This window comes from Scyliorhinus torazame, chromosome 3, assembly GCF_047496885.1.
Source record: "Scyliorhinus torazame isolate Kashiwa2021f chromosome 3, sScyTor2.1, whole genome shotgun sequence".
Classification (NCBI taxonomy): Eukaryota; Metazoa; Chordata; class Chondrichthyes; order Carcharhiniformes; family Scyliorhinidae; genus Scyliorhinus; species Scyliorhinus torazame.
Window position 1 is genome coordinate 200584875 of NC_092709.1, and position 12977 is coordinate 200597851.

General features: G+C 40.0%; 1 protein-coding gene across 4 annotated transcripts in view; it reads right to left on the reverse strand.

Annotated features, from left to right (window-relative positions):
• The window catches only part of fryl (furry homolog, like), a 683156-nt gene that overhangs the window by 308470 nt on the left and 361709 nt on the right, over positions 1-12977 (reverse strand). For all 4 annotated transcript variants that reach the window (XM_072496733.1, XM_072496730.1, XM_072496731.1 and 1 more), the window contains 3 exons: positions 8366-8467; positions 7237-7281; positions 2875-2978 (listed from right to left, as the gene is read on the reverse strand). In XM_072496733.1, coding sequence (XP_072352834.1) covers positions 2875-2978; positions 7237-7281; positions 8366-8467 — 251 coding nt within the window. The remainder of the gene's footprint in view (positions 1-2874; positions 2979-7236; positions 7282-8365; positions 8468-12977) is intronic.

Sequence of the window (12977 nt, forward strand, 5' to 3'; positions counted from 1 at the left end):
CCTTAATGCCATGCATCTTTATCTTATGCAACAACCTTTTGTGTGGCACCTTGTCAAAGACTTTCTGGAAATCCAGATATACCACATCCATTGGCTCCCCGTTATCTACCGCACTGTTAATGTCCTCAAAAAATTCCACTAAATTAGTTAGGCACGACCTGCCCTTTATGAACCCATGCTGCGTCTGTCCAATGGGACAAGTTCCATCCAGATGCCTCGCTATTTCTTCCTTGATGATAGATTCCAGCATCTTCCCTACTACCGAAGTTAAGCTCACTGGCCTATAATTACCCGCTTTCTGCCTACCTCCTTTTTTGAACAGTGGTGTCACGTTTGCTAATTTCCAATCCGCCGGGACCACCCCAGCGTCTAGTGAATTTTGGTAAATTATCACTAGTGCATTTGCAATTTCCCTAGCCATCTCTTTTAGCACTCTGGGATGCATTCCATCAGGTCCAGGAGACTTGTCTACCTTTAGCCCCATTAGCTTGCCCATCACTACCTCCTTGGTGATAACAATCCTCTCAAGGTCCTCACCTGTCATAGCCTCATTTCCATCAGTCACTGGCATGTTATTTGTGTCTTCCACTGTGAAGACCGACCCAAAAAACTTGTTCAGTTCCTCAGCCATTTCCTCATCTCCCATTATTAAATCTCCCTTCTCATCCTCTAAAGGACCAATATTTACCTTAGCCACTCTTTTTTGTTTTATGTATTTGTAGAAACTTTTACTATCTGTTTTTATATTCTGAGCAAGTTTACTCTCATAATCTATCTTACTCGTCTTTATAGCTTTTTTAGTAGCTTTCTGTTGCCCCCTAAAGATTTCCCAGACCTCTAGTCTCCCACTGATCTTTGCTACTTTGTATGTTTTTTCCTTCAATTTGATACTCTCCCTTATTTCCTTAGATATCCACGGTCGATTTTCCCTCTTTTTACCGTCCTTCCTTTTTGTTGGTATAAACCTTTGCTGAGCACTGTGAAAAATCACTTGGAAGGTTCTCCACTGTTCCTCAACTGTTTCACTATAAAGTCTTTGCTCCCAGTCTACCTTTCTTCTCTCATCCCATTGTAATCTCCTTTGTTTAAGCACAAAACACTAGTGCTTGATTTTACCTTCTCACCCTCCATCTGTATTTTAAATTCCACCATATTGTGATCGCTCCTTCCGAGAGGATCCCTAACTATGAGATCCTGAATCAATCCTGTCTCATTACACAGGACCAGATCTAGGACCGCTTGTTCCCTCGTAGGTTCCATTACATACTGTTCTAAGAAACTATCGCGGATACATTCTATAAACTCCTCCTCAAGGCTGCCTTGAGCAACCTGGTTAAACCAATCAACATGTAGATTAAAATCCCCCATGATAACTGCTGTACCATTTCTACATGCATCTGTTATTTGCTGAATGATTTGACATTAAACATACCGCCCTTTGTTTTAATTCATGTGAGACAAACACGAGAATACAGGGCTTAAGAGCTGGCTTTTAAAACAGACCAAGGCAGGCCAACAGCACGGTTCAATTCCCGTACCAGCCTTCCCGAACAGGTGCCGGAATGTGGCGACTACTGGCTTTTCACAGTAACTTCATTTGAAGCCTACTTATGACAATAAGCGATTTTCATTTCATTTTTCATTTATAGGTCAATCATTGAAGCTTCCAAAGTGCAATTACGTATTTAGGAGCAAGGCCCAAACTCCTACTCTAAAGCTTTCAACTTATGTCCATCATGTTCCTAACATTTGGTACACATAATATGTTATATGGAAATGTTCCATGCATTTTTTTTTTAAATTTAAAAGGTGCTTAATTATTGAACTATTTTAATGAAATACAGGTAAAATACCTCAAATCAGGCAATCTCTGGACTGAGTCCGTGCCGGGTTTCAGAACTTGCTGTTTTTTTGGGAGGGGAAAAACCAGAACGCCTTAATTCAAAATGAAACACCTTCACTCAGTGAATAGGGGACTAAAGAAAACCAACTGATAGGATTGCAAAGCACTTTAAGTTAGTGGCCATGTCTCTGCTAATAATAATTTACTTCAACGCTTTGGATTAAAAAACTATTTCATGCTTCCCGACTTCCCTACATTAAGGCACCTTATTAAAATGACAAAAATAAATCAAATTGAAATGTTGTTAAAAATACCCTCAGCTGTAACTGAAAATATTTGTTTTTTATTCATGCAATATTATACAGTACTCTTTAATAATGTTCTTTGGAGTAACTTGGGCTAGCTGTAAGAAGGCAACCAGTGCCCATGGAACTTAAAAGACATTTGGGAATCAAATGTCATGTCTGAAATTAAGCCTGTGGGTTTATACTTAGGTGGTCTTCATGGCATCAAATGTCAATGCAGATATCCTGTACTGTAGCAAGAATTGGTGTATGTCCTGATCTCAAGTACAATACATAGCTTTCTACCTCACTGGACTTTACAAGAGTATTTTGTTCTTCTTGGACGAGTTCTACCATCTCTGCCAAATCTGCACTGGGTCAGGTGGAGCAAAGGTTCACTGGACCATGGGAAAAATCAGGCATGCAAAGCTCAGCTCTATAACTCCCAAATTTTTCTGAGCTGTGTCAGGCAGGACGTTCATAGGGGATAAAAATGTCCCGTTTTCAGACAGTGCTGATTTGTGCGCTACCCTCCTGGCATTTCAGTCAAGTAAATGCTTTATAATTGGGTGAAAGTTTCAAACATCACTGCAGCTTTAAAGGTTTAGCTATGTTAATAAAGACCAACTTTCTTTCTCATTCAAAATTTCTGATACTGTTGTTAAAATGGTGGCATCTTGTTTCAGAATAATAGCATTCAATTCAATTCATTGGCTTTCTAAAATACACTTACATATCTGTACCCACCTTTGTGTTACAGTGTTGCTTTCACATTTAATTCGGATTACATAAACCCATAGCAACCTATACAGTGATTCCAGTGCAACACGAGACATTTTGGGATCTTTGTTCTATAGGAAGAAACAAAGGAAATGTTTAAATAGCCAGAAGACAACCACTAAATAGTATATTGAATGTGCACTTTCCAAACAAAACATTATTAGCACCAGTCCAGGTAAAAGACAGATATATAAAATACCTGTAAACATTTTTATACTGAAACAAATATGTAAGAAACTGTTTAAATTTACAGGAAGTGACCCTTTATCTTAAGCTTTGTTTTGCTTCATTATTACTGCTATCAATTTCCTTCATTCTTATTATTACTACTGGCATTCATCTGTCTCAGGGGACAATGGACTGCTCCATTACTCAGATATTGATGCACTAACAATCAGGTGTTGATTTAAATTTTAAGTGCACAAAGTGCATTTTGAAAACCTTCAAGTGTATGATGCTCATCAATAACCTTTTGTAAAGCTGCACAGAGCAGCCAAGCAATATTGCACTTTTTACAGTAAGAAGCCTTACAACACCAGGTTAAAGTCCAACAGGTTTGTTTCGATGTAACTAGCTTTTGGAGCACTGCTCCTTCCTCAGGTGATTCACCTGAGGAAGGAGCAGCGCTCCGAAAGCTCGTGACATCGAAACAAACCTGTTGGACTTTAACCTGGTGTTGTAAGACTTCTTACTGTGCTCACCCCAGTCCAATGCCGGCATCTCCACATCATGACACTTTTTACAGTGAGTGTAAAAGTCTTATTCATTGTGGGATGTAAATAATTTAGCAAACATATTTCATTTTACTCCAAACAGAAGTATTTGAGGTTTTTCTTTTCAAACTAATCAAAGTATTTACAAAAAAACAGCAACACACATGTAAAATTATTTTACTATCGTCAAAGGTTTTCAGTTATACAGCACTGTAAGGTAATAAAATGGCACAAGGCACTTCACAGCGAAGAAACAATGGAACTCGTGAATGTTCGGGAGTGATAGCAGAATTAGAACATAAGCACACGTGCGGAAGGCAACAGCAAGCACCTCATGGATTTTTTCATTGTCATATTACTCATTGAAGTTGAAATTGCGTGGCTCTTACGAGCAACTGAAAACAAAAGCACAGGGCTGTGAAGTGTGGAGAAATGAGCAGCAGAGCTAACCCTTATGCAGATCACGACTACTGCTGCACAGCAGCATTATAAAACACAATTTGACATTGAGCCGTATAAGGAGATAGATGACCAAAAGCTTGGCCAAAGAGCTAGGATTTAAAGAACAAGTTAAAGGAGAAGTCAAAGCTATAAAGGCAGTTAGGTTTAGGGAGGGTACTACAGACCCTAAAACCTTAGCAGCTGACAACACAGCCACCAACCGTGCAGCAAGTAAAATCAGGGATGTTCAAACAGCTGGAATTAGAGGAATACAGATATCTTGGAGGGTTGGAGCAGATGACAGAGATGGGAAGGGGTGTGATCATGGAGGCATTTCAATACAAAGATGAAAATTTTAAAAGAGGCCCTGTTTAACATGAAGCCAACATAGGTCAGAGAGCATAGGGTGATGGGTGAATGGGATTTGGTGAAAATTAGAACGTGGGTAATAAAGATGACCTCAAGTTTGTGGAGGATAGAACGCTTTCATTCACCTTTTTCAACTTCACAGTCAACAATGAGTGAGTTGGCCATCAAACCAATTGTGTTTGGGGTTAAGGAACCTCAATATTGTAGAGAATCAAAGAAACATCAATGACTCAAAGTTTACATACCAAGTTTAAATAAAATGTTTACAGAGCAAACAAAAGTCAGGATCCATGCCAACACTGGAAGTAGAAGGTTTAATGGAGGGGTGGAATTTTCAAATGAGCCAATATCTTAGTAATAGCAGAGCGGGCTCTATGGGCCAAATCGCCTAGTCCTATTTCTTATGTTCTTAAGTATTTCAATGTACATACTTCTACTTTAATTTGTACACTGTGAATCTAGTGCTACTTTCATAATTACTGAGCCCCGTTTCCCACAGCTGCTTTTATATGCTAACGTGCCAGAGAAAGTATCACATTCATTCAGTATGCCACATACTAATATCCACCCAGTTTCTTGTAGGACTAGCTGGCGAACAAGAGGGCGGGGAGGTTTCCAGAAGTTGCACTGTTATCCAACGGTGGTTGTACTAATATTTTAATATAGATTTGCCATTACATCTCCTAAATTCCAGATCTTTTCCCATAAAATCCAGTATGGATTTGGGCTGATAAGTGGCAAGTAATTACTATGCCACATATGTGCCTGAAAATAATCACCTCCAACAAAAGAAAATCTAACTATGTCCCCATGATGTTCAATTGCATTACCATCACTGAACCCCCAAAATCAACATTGTAGGGGTGAGCATATACCAGCATCATAGATACTGACATTAAGGGTAGGTCAAAGGCTGGGAGCTGTGCTGCGAATTACTCACCTCCTGACCCACAAAGCCTGTCCACCATCCTTAAGGCACAGGACAAAAATATAATGGAATACTAACAACTGTGTTGAAAAATTCAGTGAATAGATTTGAAAACTGAAAATGGCTGCTGCTGACCACATATTGGCAGTTCTGGACATTTGAGCATTTAAAAATTGGCAACAGTTAATATATCAGGGCATAATAAATCCTATCGGTCTGCATCACAGCCTGGTATGGCAACTGCTCGGCCCAGGACCACAAGAAACTTCAGAGAGTCGTGAACACCGCCCAGTCCATCACACAAACCTGCCTCCCATCCATTGACTCCATCTACACCTCCCGTTGCCTGGGGAAAGCGGGCAGCATAATCAAAGATCCCTCCCACCCGGCTTACTCACTCTTCCAACTTCTTCCATCGGGCAGGAGATACAGAAGTCTGAGAACACGCACAAACTGACTCAAAAATAGCTTCTTCCCCACTGTCACCAGACTCCTAAATGACCCTCTTATGGACTGACCTCATTAACACTACAGCCTGTATGCTTCATCCGATGCCAGTGCTTCTGTAGTTACATTGTATATGTTGTGTTGCCCTATTATGTATTTTCTTTTATTTCCTTTTCATGTATTTAATGATCTGTTGAGCTGCTCGCAGAAAAATACTTTTCACTGTACCTCGGTACACGTGACAATAAACAAATCCAATCCAATCATACCCCTGGAATGTAACACTCCTTGAATTGTATAAACATTTCAGCCAAGCCAACACAAAGGATTGTGGACACCAGTTAGATTTTTGGGACTCCTCATCTCCAGCTTTGTTGCTAAAGGTTCGACAGTTACCTGCTCAAAACACAATGTGCTTTAACAAGGAACCTCGTTAGCTGAATGGCTTGACCCAAAGCCACCCTGACACGTGACCGTGACTTGAGCTGTTTGAATTGCTTCAATTATGCAGCTTTTGGGTTTTATCTTCAGTTGCGGTTTAACCTCCAAAGAGAAAACCAGACTCTAGGCAGTCTGCCTCTGACCTCCCTCTCTCACAAAGTTTGATCTCCGGAGAGGATGCTGTATTTTTCCTACAGAGTGACCTAATTTCCAAATACAAGAATACTTTGCTGCATCTTCACCAGACTCCAGCTGCAAACGAGTTCAGAGGACCATGACCAGGAATTCTGCCAGACAAAGCCACCTGAAAGAACCTTCATTAGGCATTGACTTATTGGACTCTGGCCTCATGTGAAATCATCATTCATATTTTTACAGTGGTCTTTGCCCTGAACCCCTTTCTTTACCTTATCCCTCTTTTACTGTAGGAATGTAAAAAGGAGCAGACATTTCAAAATCCTTTATTCCATTTCGTGTTTGTGTAAATAAACCTACCTTCTTAACTTATGTCATGTTTGCTGTGGGATTATTAATAGAGGATTGGATCACTCCAAACAAATGTTGGGGAAAATACACTACCACTTATAAAGAGTGAAATCAAAATTCAAAAACACCTTTCTGTTTAAGGACGGGTGGTGAGGGGGAAAATCAGGGTTGTCTAAATTATTCCTCCCCCTGTCCATAGTAATAGCGATAATCTATTTTGATGCATATTATTGAACTAGTGATATAGTTTTATTCAATTTCACTATTTTTTGCCATGCTTGAAGTAATGGTAAAGATTTTAGGCTGGTCACTCCACACAATTAAATGTGAGACCATCTTCATTGGGAGATTAACAGATGTAATGCAATCACTGCAATTTACTGAGTGTTAGTCTGCAGTTGAGTGTGAAAAACACCACCTGTATGAAGATATTTTTACATATCATCTGCTTATCACCAACTTTCTAGACTGTCATACGTGTGAGAAGTTGGTATGGATACTCACCTGCAAAGTTTCTATTTGCTTTCTGATAGTGTTGTTAGATGGCATCTGAATAAAGCAATGCAGGACAGCAAAACATAAACAAGCATGAGAATGGGATGTCCATGCGTGTTAGATGGGGAACAAAGCACAAACATAAATTCTTAATGGCTTTTGATGAACAAATGCAAGTACAACATACAGCAATGTGAACAGCTCATGTTAAACATAACAAAAAGCATTGCAATGCGCTGCTGGCATTGTCACTTGGGAGTTAAAACTGAATGTTTAAAATAATATCTTTGGAAAACATGACTTAAATAATGAAACATGCTATGAACTTCATAAGCATTTTTTCCCTCTAAGATAGTTTTTTGATGCTAATTATAAGCAGAAATTAAGATATGATTGCATTAGTAGTGAGTTCAACAAGACAAAACAAAACATAATATACATATACAGCCACAAGGAGCACCAAGAATAAATGGAATGATAAGCATGCAGAAAGAGTTTCCTTGGAAACCAATGTCTGGAATTCACAGCAAAAGCCATCTCTAACCATTCGAAGTCCACAGATTTTTTAAGTAATGGTAATACCCAAATCCAAAACAAATTTGATGGCAACAAAAATAAGTGCTGTAAAGAATATGGTACATTAAAGAAGAAATAAACACTGCTCTCAGAGGCCGAAATTTAGGTTAGTTGCTAATCTAATGATGCCACTTTCATTTTTAAGCAATTCAAAGTAACAGTGAATAAACAGAAAATCAAAGAGGAGAAAATTATCTCTGATTCTTATTTTGTCTTGCTATTTGTGGCTCATTGGAAAAATTCAAAAAAGAGCTTGGCTAATAAAATGATCATCTTTGGTTAAACAGAAAGCAAAAAGACAAAAGGACAAGTAGAAGGAAGGATGTCACAATTAAAGCATTTTTAAAAGTACACATTCCTATGATTACAACAGTTGAACCAGAGACTAGCACCCAAAGACCAGCAGTCTTTAGCCAAGATAGTCTTGATCCATCAATTCAAAAATCATTGTGAGCCGATTGTCATGAATTAATCTAATTTTGCAGAGGACTTTTGTTAAGGAATCTATAGTTTTCATGTTTTTTTTTAAAACAATCGATTTTGCTCATTGCCTATTCCTTACCTTTAAATGAGACAGACAATTCTGAAGGAATATGTGCCAATTGTTGAGAAAGAACTGTTTTTGACTGACGCAGAGCAGGCAGGTAACCAATGGGTACAGGGCCTGAGAAGACAAACAGAAAATAGAAACCACACCAGTTATCATAAGCATTAATAAATATTGCAAAATTAGCCCAGAAGGCAACCAGTTACAAAGGGATAGAAATTTGAAGTTTTGTTAGTCAATTGTGAAGTGTACTCAGCAATGCCAACTCTGTGTAAAACTGCACCTTTTGAGATCTTGCAAAAAGTCTCCAAAATCTCAGGATTCTCTGCACGCTACCACTGAAAGGCAAGGTGAGGTTGACAGCAGCGATGGGAAGTTGGTGGCAGCTGAGCCCAAGAGCTTGCAATTGTGGACAAGATGGGGGCCTGAGGAAGAGTCTGAGAGTGAGAGTCTGAGAGTGAGACTTCCCTCAAGTTTGCTCTTCTCTTCTGATTGCAATGTCTCATTGGTTCCATGGGTGATGGAAATCTCCTGGTAACTCCCCTCCCTTAAATTTTCCTTATATGAACCCTTAAAGGGCATGAAGATTAAGGTTTGTGGAAGTCTGTTCCAGTCCTTAACTTGCTACTTGATATCTCAGTACATCATACATCAGCCGTATTTTTTTTATTCAGCCGATAGTGTTATGTTAGTTTCCAAGTGTTACTGGATAATAAGCAGGAGCAGGAATCGTGGGTGTTATTTCCTCTCTCCTTCCTCTAATTTCACAATTAGCCACAGTCCAGAAAGGACCATAGGCATCTCTTTCCATTAGATAGACAATTGGTTACATATAGCTTGAGGGGCACCACTCTTCAAGTGTAGGACAAGGCAAGGAGGCAGGACTCCATGAATTAGCACCAACCCAAGCCAATTTGGTGCACTGACTGCTGCTTGGCCAAGATGACAAGATCCAAGTTTTGGAATTTCCTTATCTATATGCTTCTGCATTTCACCATGCAGGGCATTTAGAACAATGATAATTTGAATTCATACAAAGCCTTTAATATCAGAAAATATTCAAGGGTGGGAGGGGAAAGAAAAGGAAAAAACAAATGAAGGTGTTGAACCTTCAAGCGATCAAGTGCATTAGGGATGGATGACCTAGAAGTTTGGTGAAAAGATGAGAGTTTGAGGAAGTTTTTAAAAATTGAATAAGTGCAAGGATGAAGACACCACCAAGAAATAATACACACATTAGTATCAATGAGCCATCCAAGTTGTTTGGATAAATACAGAGGCCATGATAGTTTGGGGTAGGCAGGAGGGGGGCAGGGGTGTTGCAGTGGCTCCAGGCCAGTGTCTGTGCCTTGGCCTGAAGTAAGAACATAAGAACTAGGAGCAGGAGTAGGCCATCTGGCCCCTCGAGCCTGCTCCACCATTCAATGAGATCATGGCTGATCTTTTGTGGACTCAGCTCCACTTTCCGGCCCGAACACCATAACCCTTAATCCCTTTATTCTTCAAAAAACTATCTATCTTTATCTTAAAAACATTTAATGAAGGAGCCTCTACTGCTTCACTGGGCAAGGAATTCCATAGATTCACAACCTTTTGGGTGAAGAAGTTCCTCCTAAACTCAGTCCTAAATCTACTTCCCCTTTTTTGAGGCTATGCCCCCTAGTTCTGCTTTTACCCGCCAGTGGAAACAACCTGCCCGCATCTATCCTATCTATTCCCTTCATAATCTTATATGTTTCTATAAGATCCCCCCTCATCCTTCTAAATCCCAACGAGTACAGTCCCAGTCTACTCAACCTCTCCTCGTAATCCAACCCCTTCAGCTCTGGGATTAACCTAGTGAATCTCCTCTGCACACCCTCCAGTGCCAGTACGTCCTTTCTCAAGTAAGGAGACCAAAACTGAACACAATACTCCAGGTGTGGCCTCACGAACACCTTATACAATTGCAGCATAAACTCCCTAGTCTTAAACTCCATCCCTCTAGCAATGAAGGACAAAATTCCATTTGCCTTCTTAATCACCTGTTGCACCTGAAAACCAACTTTCTGCGACTCATGCACTAGCACACCCAGGTCTGTCTGCACAGCAGCATGTTTTAATATTTTATCATTTAAATAATAATCCCTTTTGCTGTTATTCCTACCAAAATGGATAACCTCACATTTGTCAACATTGTATTCCATCTGCCAGACCCTAGCCCATTCACCTAGCCTATCGAAATCCCTCTGCAGACTTCCAGTATCCTCTGCACTTTTTGCTTTACCACTTATCTTAGTGTCGTCTGCAAACTTGGACACATTGCCCTTGGTCCCCAACTCCAAATCATCTATGTAAATTGTGAACAGTTGTGGGCCCAACACTGATCCCCGAGGGACACCACTAGCTACTGATTGCCAACCAGAGAAACACCCATTAATCCCCACTCTTTGCTTTCTATTAATTAACCAATCCTCGATCCATGCTACTACTTTCCCCTTAATGCCATGCATCTTTATCTTATGCAACAACCTTTTGTGTGGCACCTTGTCAAAGGCTTTCTGGAAATCCAGATATACCACATCCATTGGCTCCCCGTTATCTACCGCACTGTTAATGTCCTCAAAGGACATTACATTACAGTAATACCAACATGTAAGGAGCTGTTAACAAATTATTCAGCTGCTCAGACCAGGAAAGCCCTCAATTCTTTCCTGTGTCTATCAATCTACTGGGTATAGACAGTAAGTGCAAGATGCCCCAGTTGGCCACACCATCCAATAACCTGTGGCGAGGAAAGATCAAACTGAGATTCTGCTTCTGCATTGCAATCTCAGAGCTGGATTTAACACTTCCCCACTGGCAGGTTTGGAGGTGGCGATGCTCATTAAATCCAGCCGTCTACCCATCCATTCCACCCCGCTACCAACGGCAGGAATTGGCGTGGATCGTCTTCCTACCAGTGGACAAATTGAGGCCTTTAAGTGGGCAATTAATACCCCCTTAAGGGCTTCAAAATACTGGCGGCAGGAGAGGCCCATACACCTAGCAGCCAGCCTGGCACGTTTCCTGCACAATTCAGCCCGTATATTCTCTTGCATACGGAGACACGTTTGCATGTGTGCAACATGTGTGCATGGGGATATTGGGTGTAAATAAGATTGTCCACATTTTGGATGCCCTTCATGTTGAATAGCTGAAGGCTACCTAGATGAGATACCAATTATTAATCGCAAGAGGTGATGCCTAAAATTCAGATGGTGGATTGGGAAAAAGGGAATTGGGTAAATACAATTCACAGGGCTTTAAGGAAAGAGGATTAGAGTGTTCTGCCAAAGAGCTGGCACAAGCCACATAAGCTAAATAACCTCCTTCTGTGCCATATCATTCTATTGTGGTGGGAGAACTGGGACAACAGATAGAATTTCTTTTTTAGGTGTTTTGCAAATCATTTACAAATTCAGTAATATAGTTTCTGAAAGAATCCGGCCATGTTAAGAGATTAATTAAACCACTAATTAAATTTATAAAGCAACCGTCAATCTAGATTGGTTTATGCTTGGGAAAAACTCAATTTCTATACCAAATCTCTAAATTTTTAAGAACTTGTCTTCTGGTTTATGAGATGGTGGAGTTGGTATTACTGTGTGTTTGTAATGATGTGCATGGTATTCCATATTTACACTCAATATTGATATGTTAGCTAAATTCTTAAAAAGTAATCTCATAGCCATTTGCAAATTAATATTTCATAAGCCTATTCAACAATGTTTCCTAAAACTATTCACACAAATTTACTTCAACCAGTCCATTTGTTGCGTTATGCTCTAGAACATAGGTCTCACACATGATTCTGAATATTTAACTTCTTTAACTTAAAAAGATAGTAAAAATGTCAGCATCAAAAACCTGCACGTATATAGCATACTTCACCACGTAATCTGAAAACAAATGATGCCAAGCCAAAAAAGGACACATCAAGCAAAGTGATACAAAGATTGATCAACAACATGGTCATCTACCAAACATGAGAATGGAGAGTTTCCTTCAAAAAGAGCAAGGAAAATAAGAGTTAAAAAAATTGATAACCAAAATGCATCTCTATTGCAGCCACACTGCTTATATGACTAGTTCAGTTAAGTTTCTGGTCAACCTCCAGGATGTTGATGCTTCAGCAATGGTAATAACATTGGACTTCAAGGAGAGATGGTTAGATTCTTTTGCTGGTGATGGTCATTCACTGGCACTTGCGTGGCTCAAATGTTAATTACTACTTATCAGCCCAAACCTAAATATCGTCTGGGATTTGCTGCATGCAAGCATGGACTGCATCGGTATTTGGGGAGCTGTGAATTTTGCTGAACACTGATCAATCGTCAGCTTCTGACGTTTGGATGGAGGAAAGGTAATTGATAAAGCATCTGGGGATGGTTGGGCCTAGGAGACTACCCAGGGCGGCCATATGATGGGGCTGAAATGATTGGTGTCCAAACAAAATAATCTTCCTTTTGGTTAGGACAGTTGAAGATGGACTTCCAGGGGCAGCATGTAGGTGGAGGTCGCACGTTAGTGTCTCTGGCTTTTGGGCATTTATGCCCGGTCTCAGAGGTAGTTTTTGGATGACTTGGTGTGGGAAGTCAAAAGAACG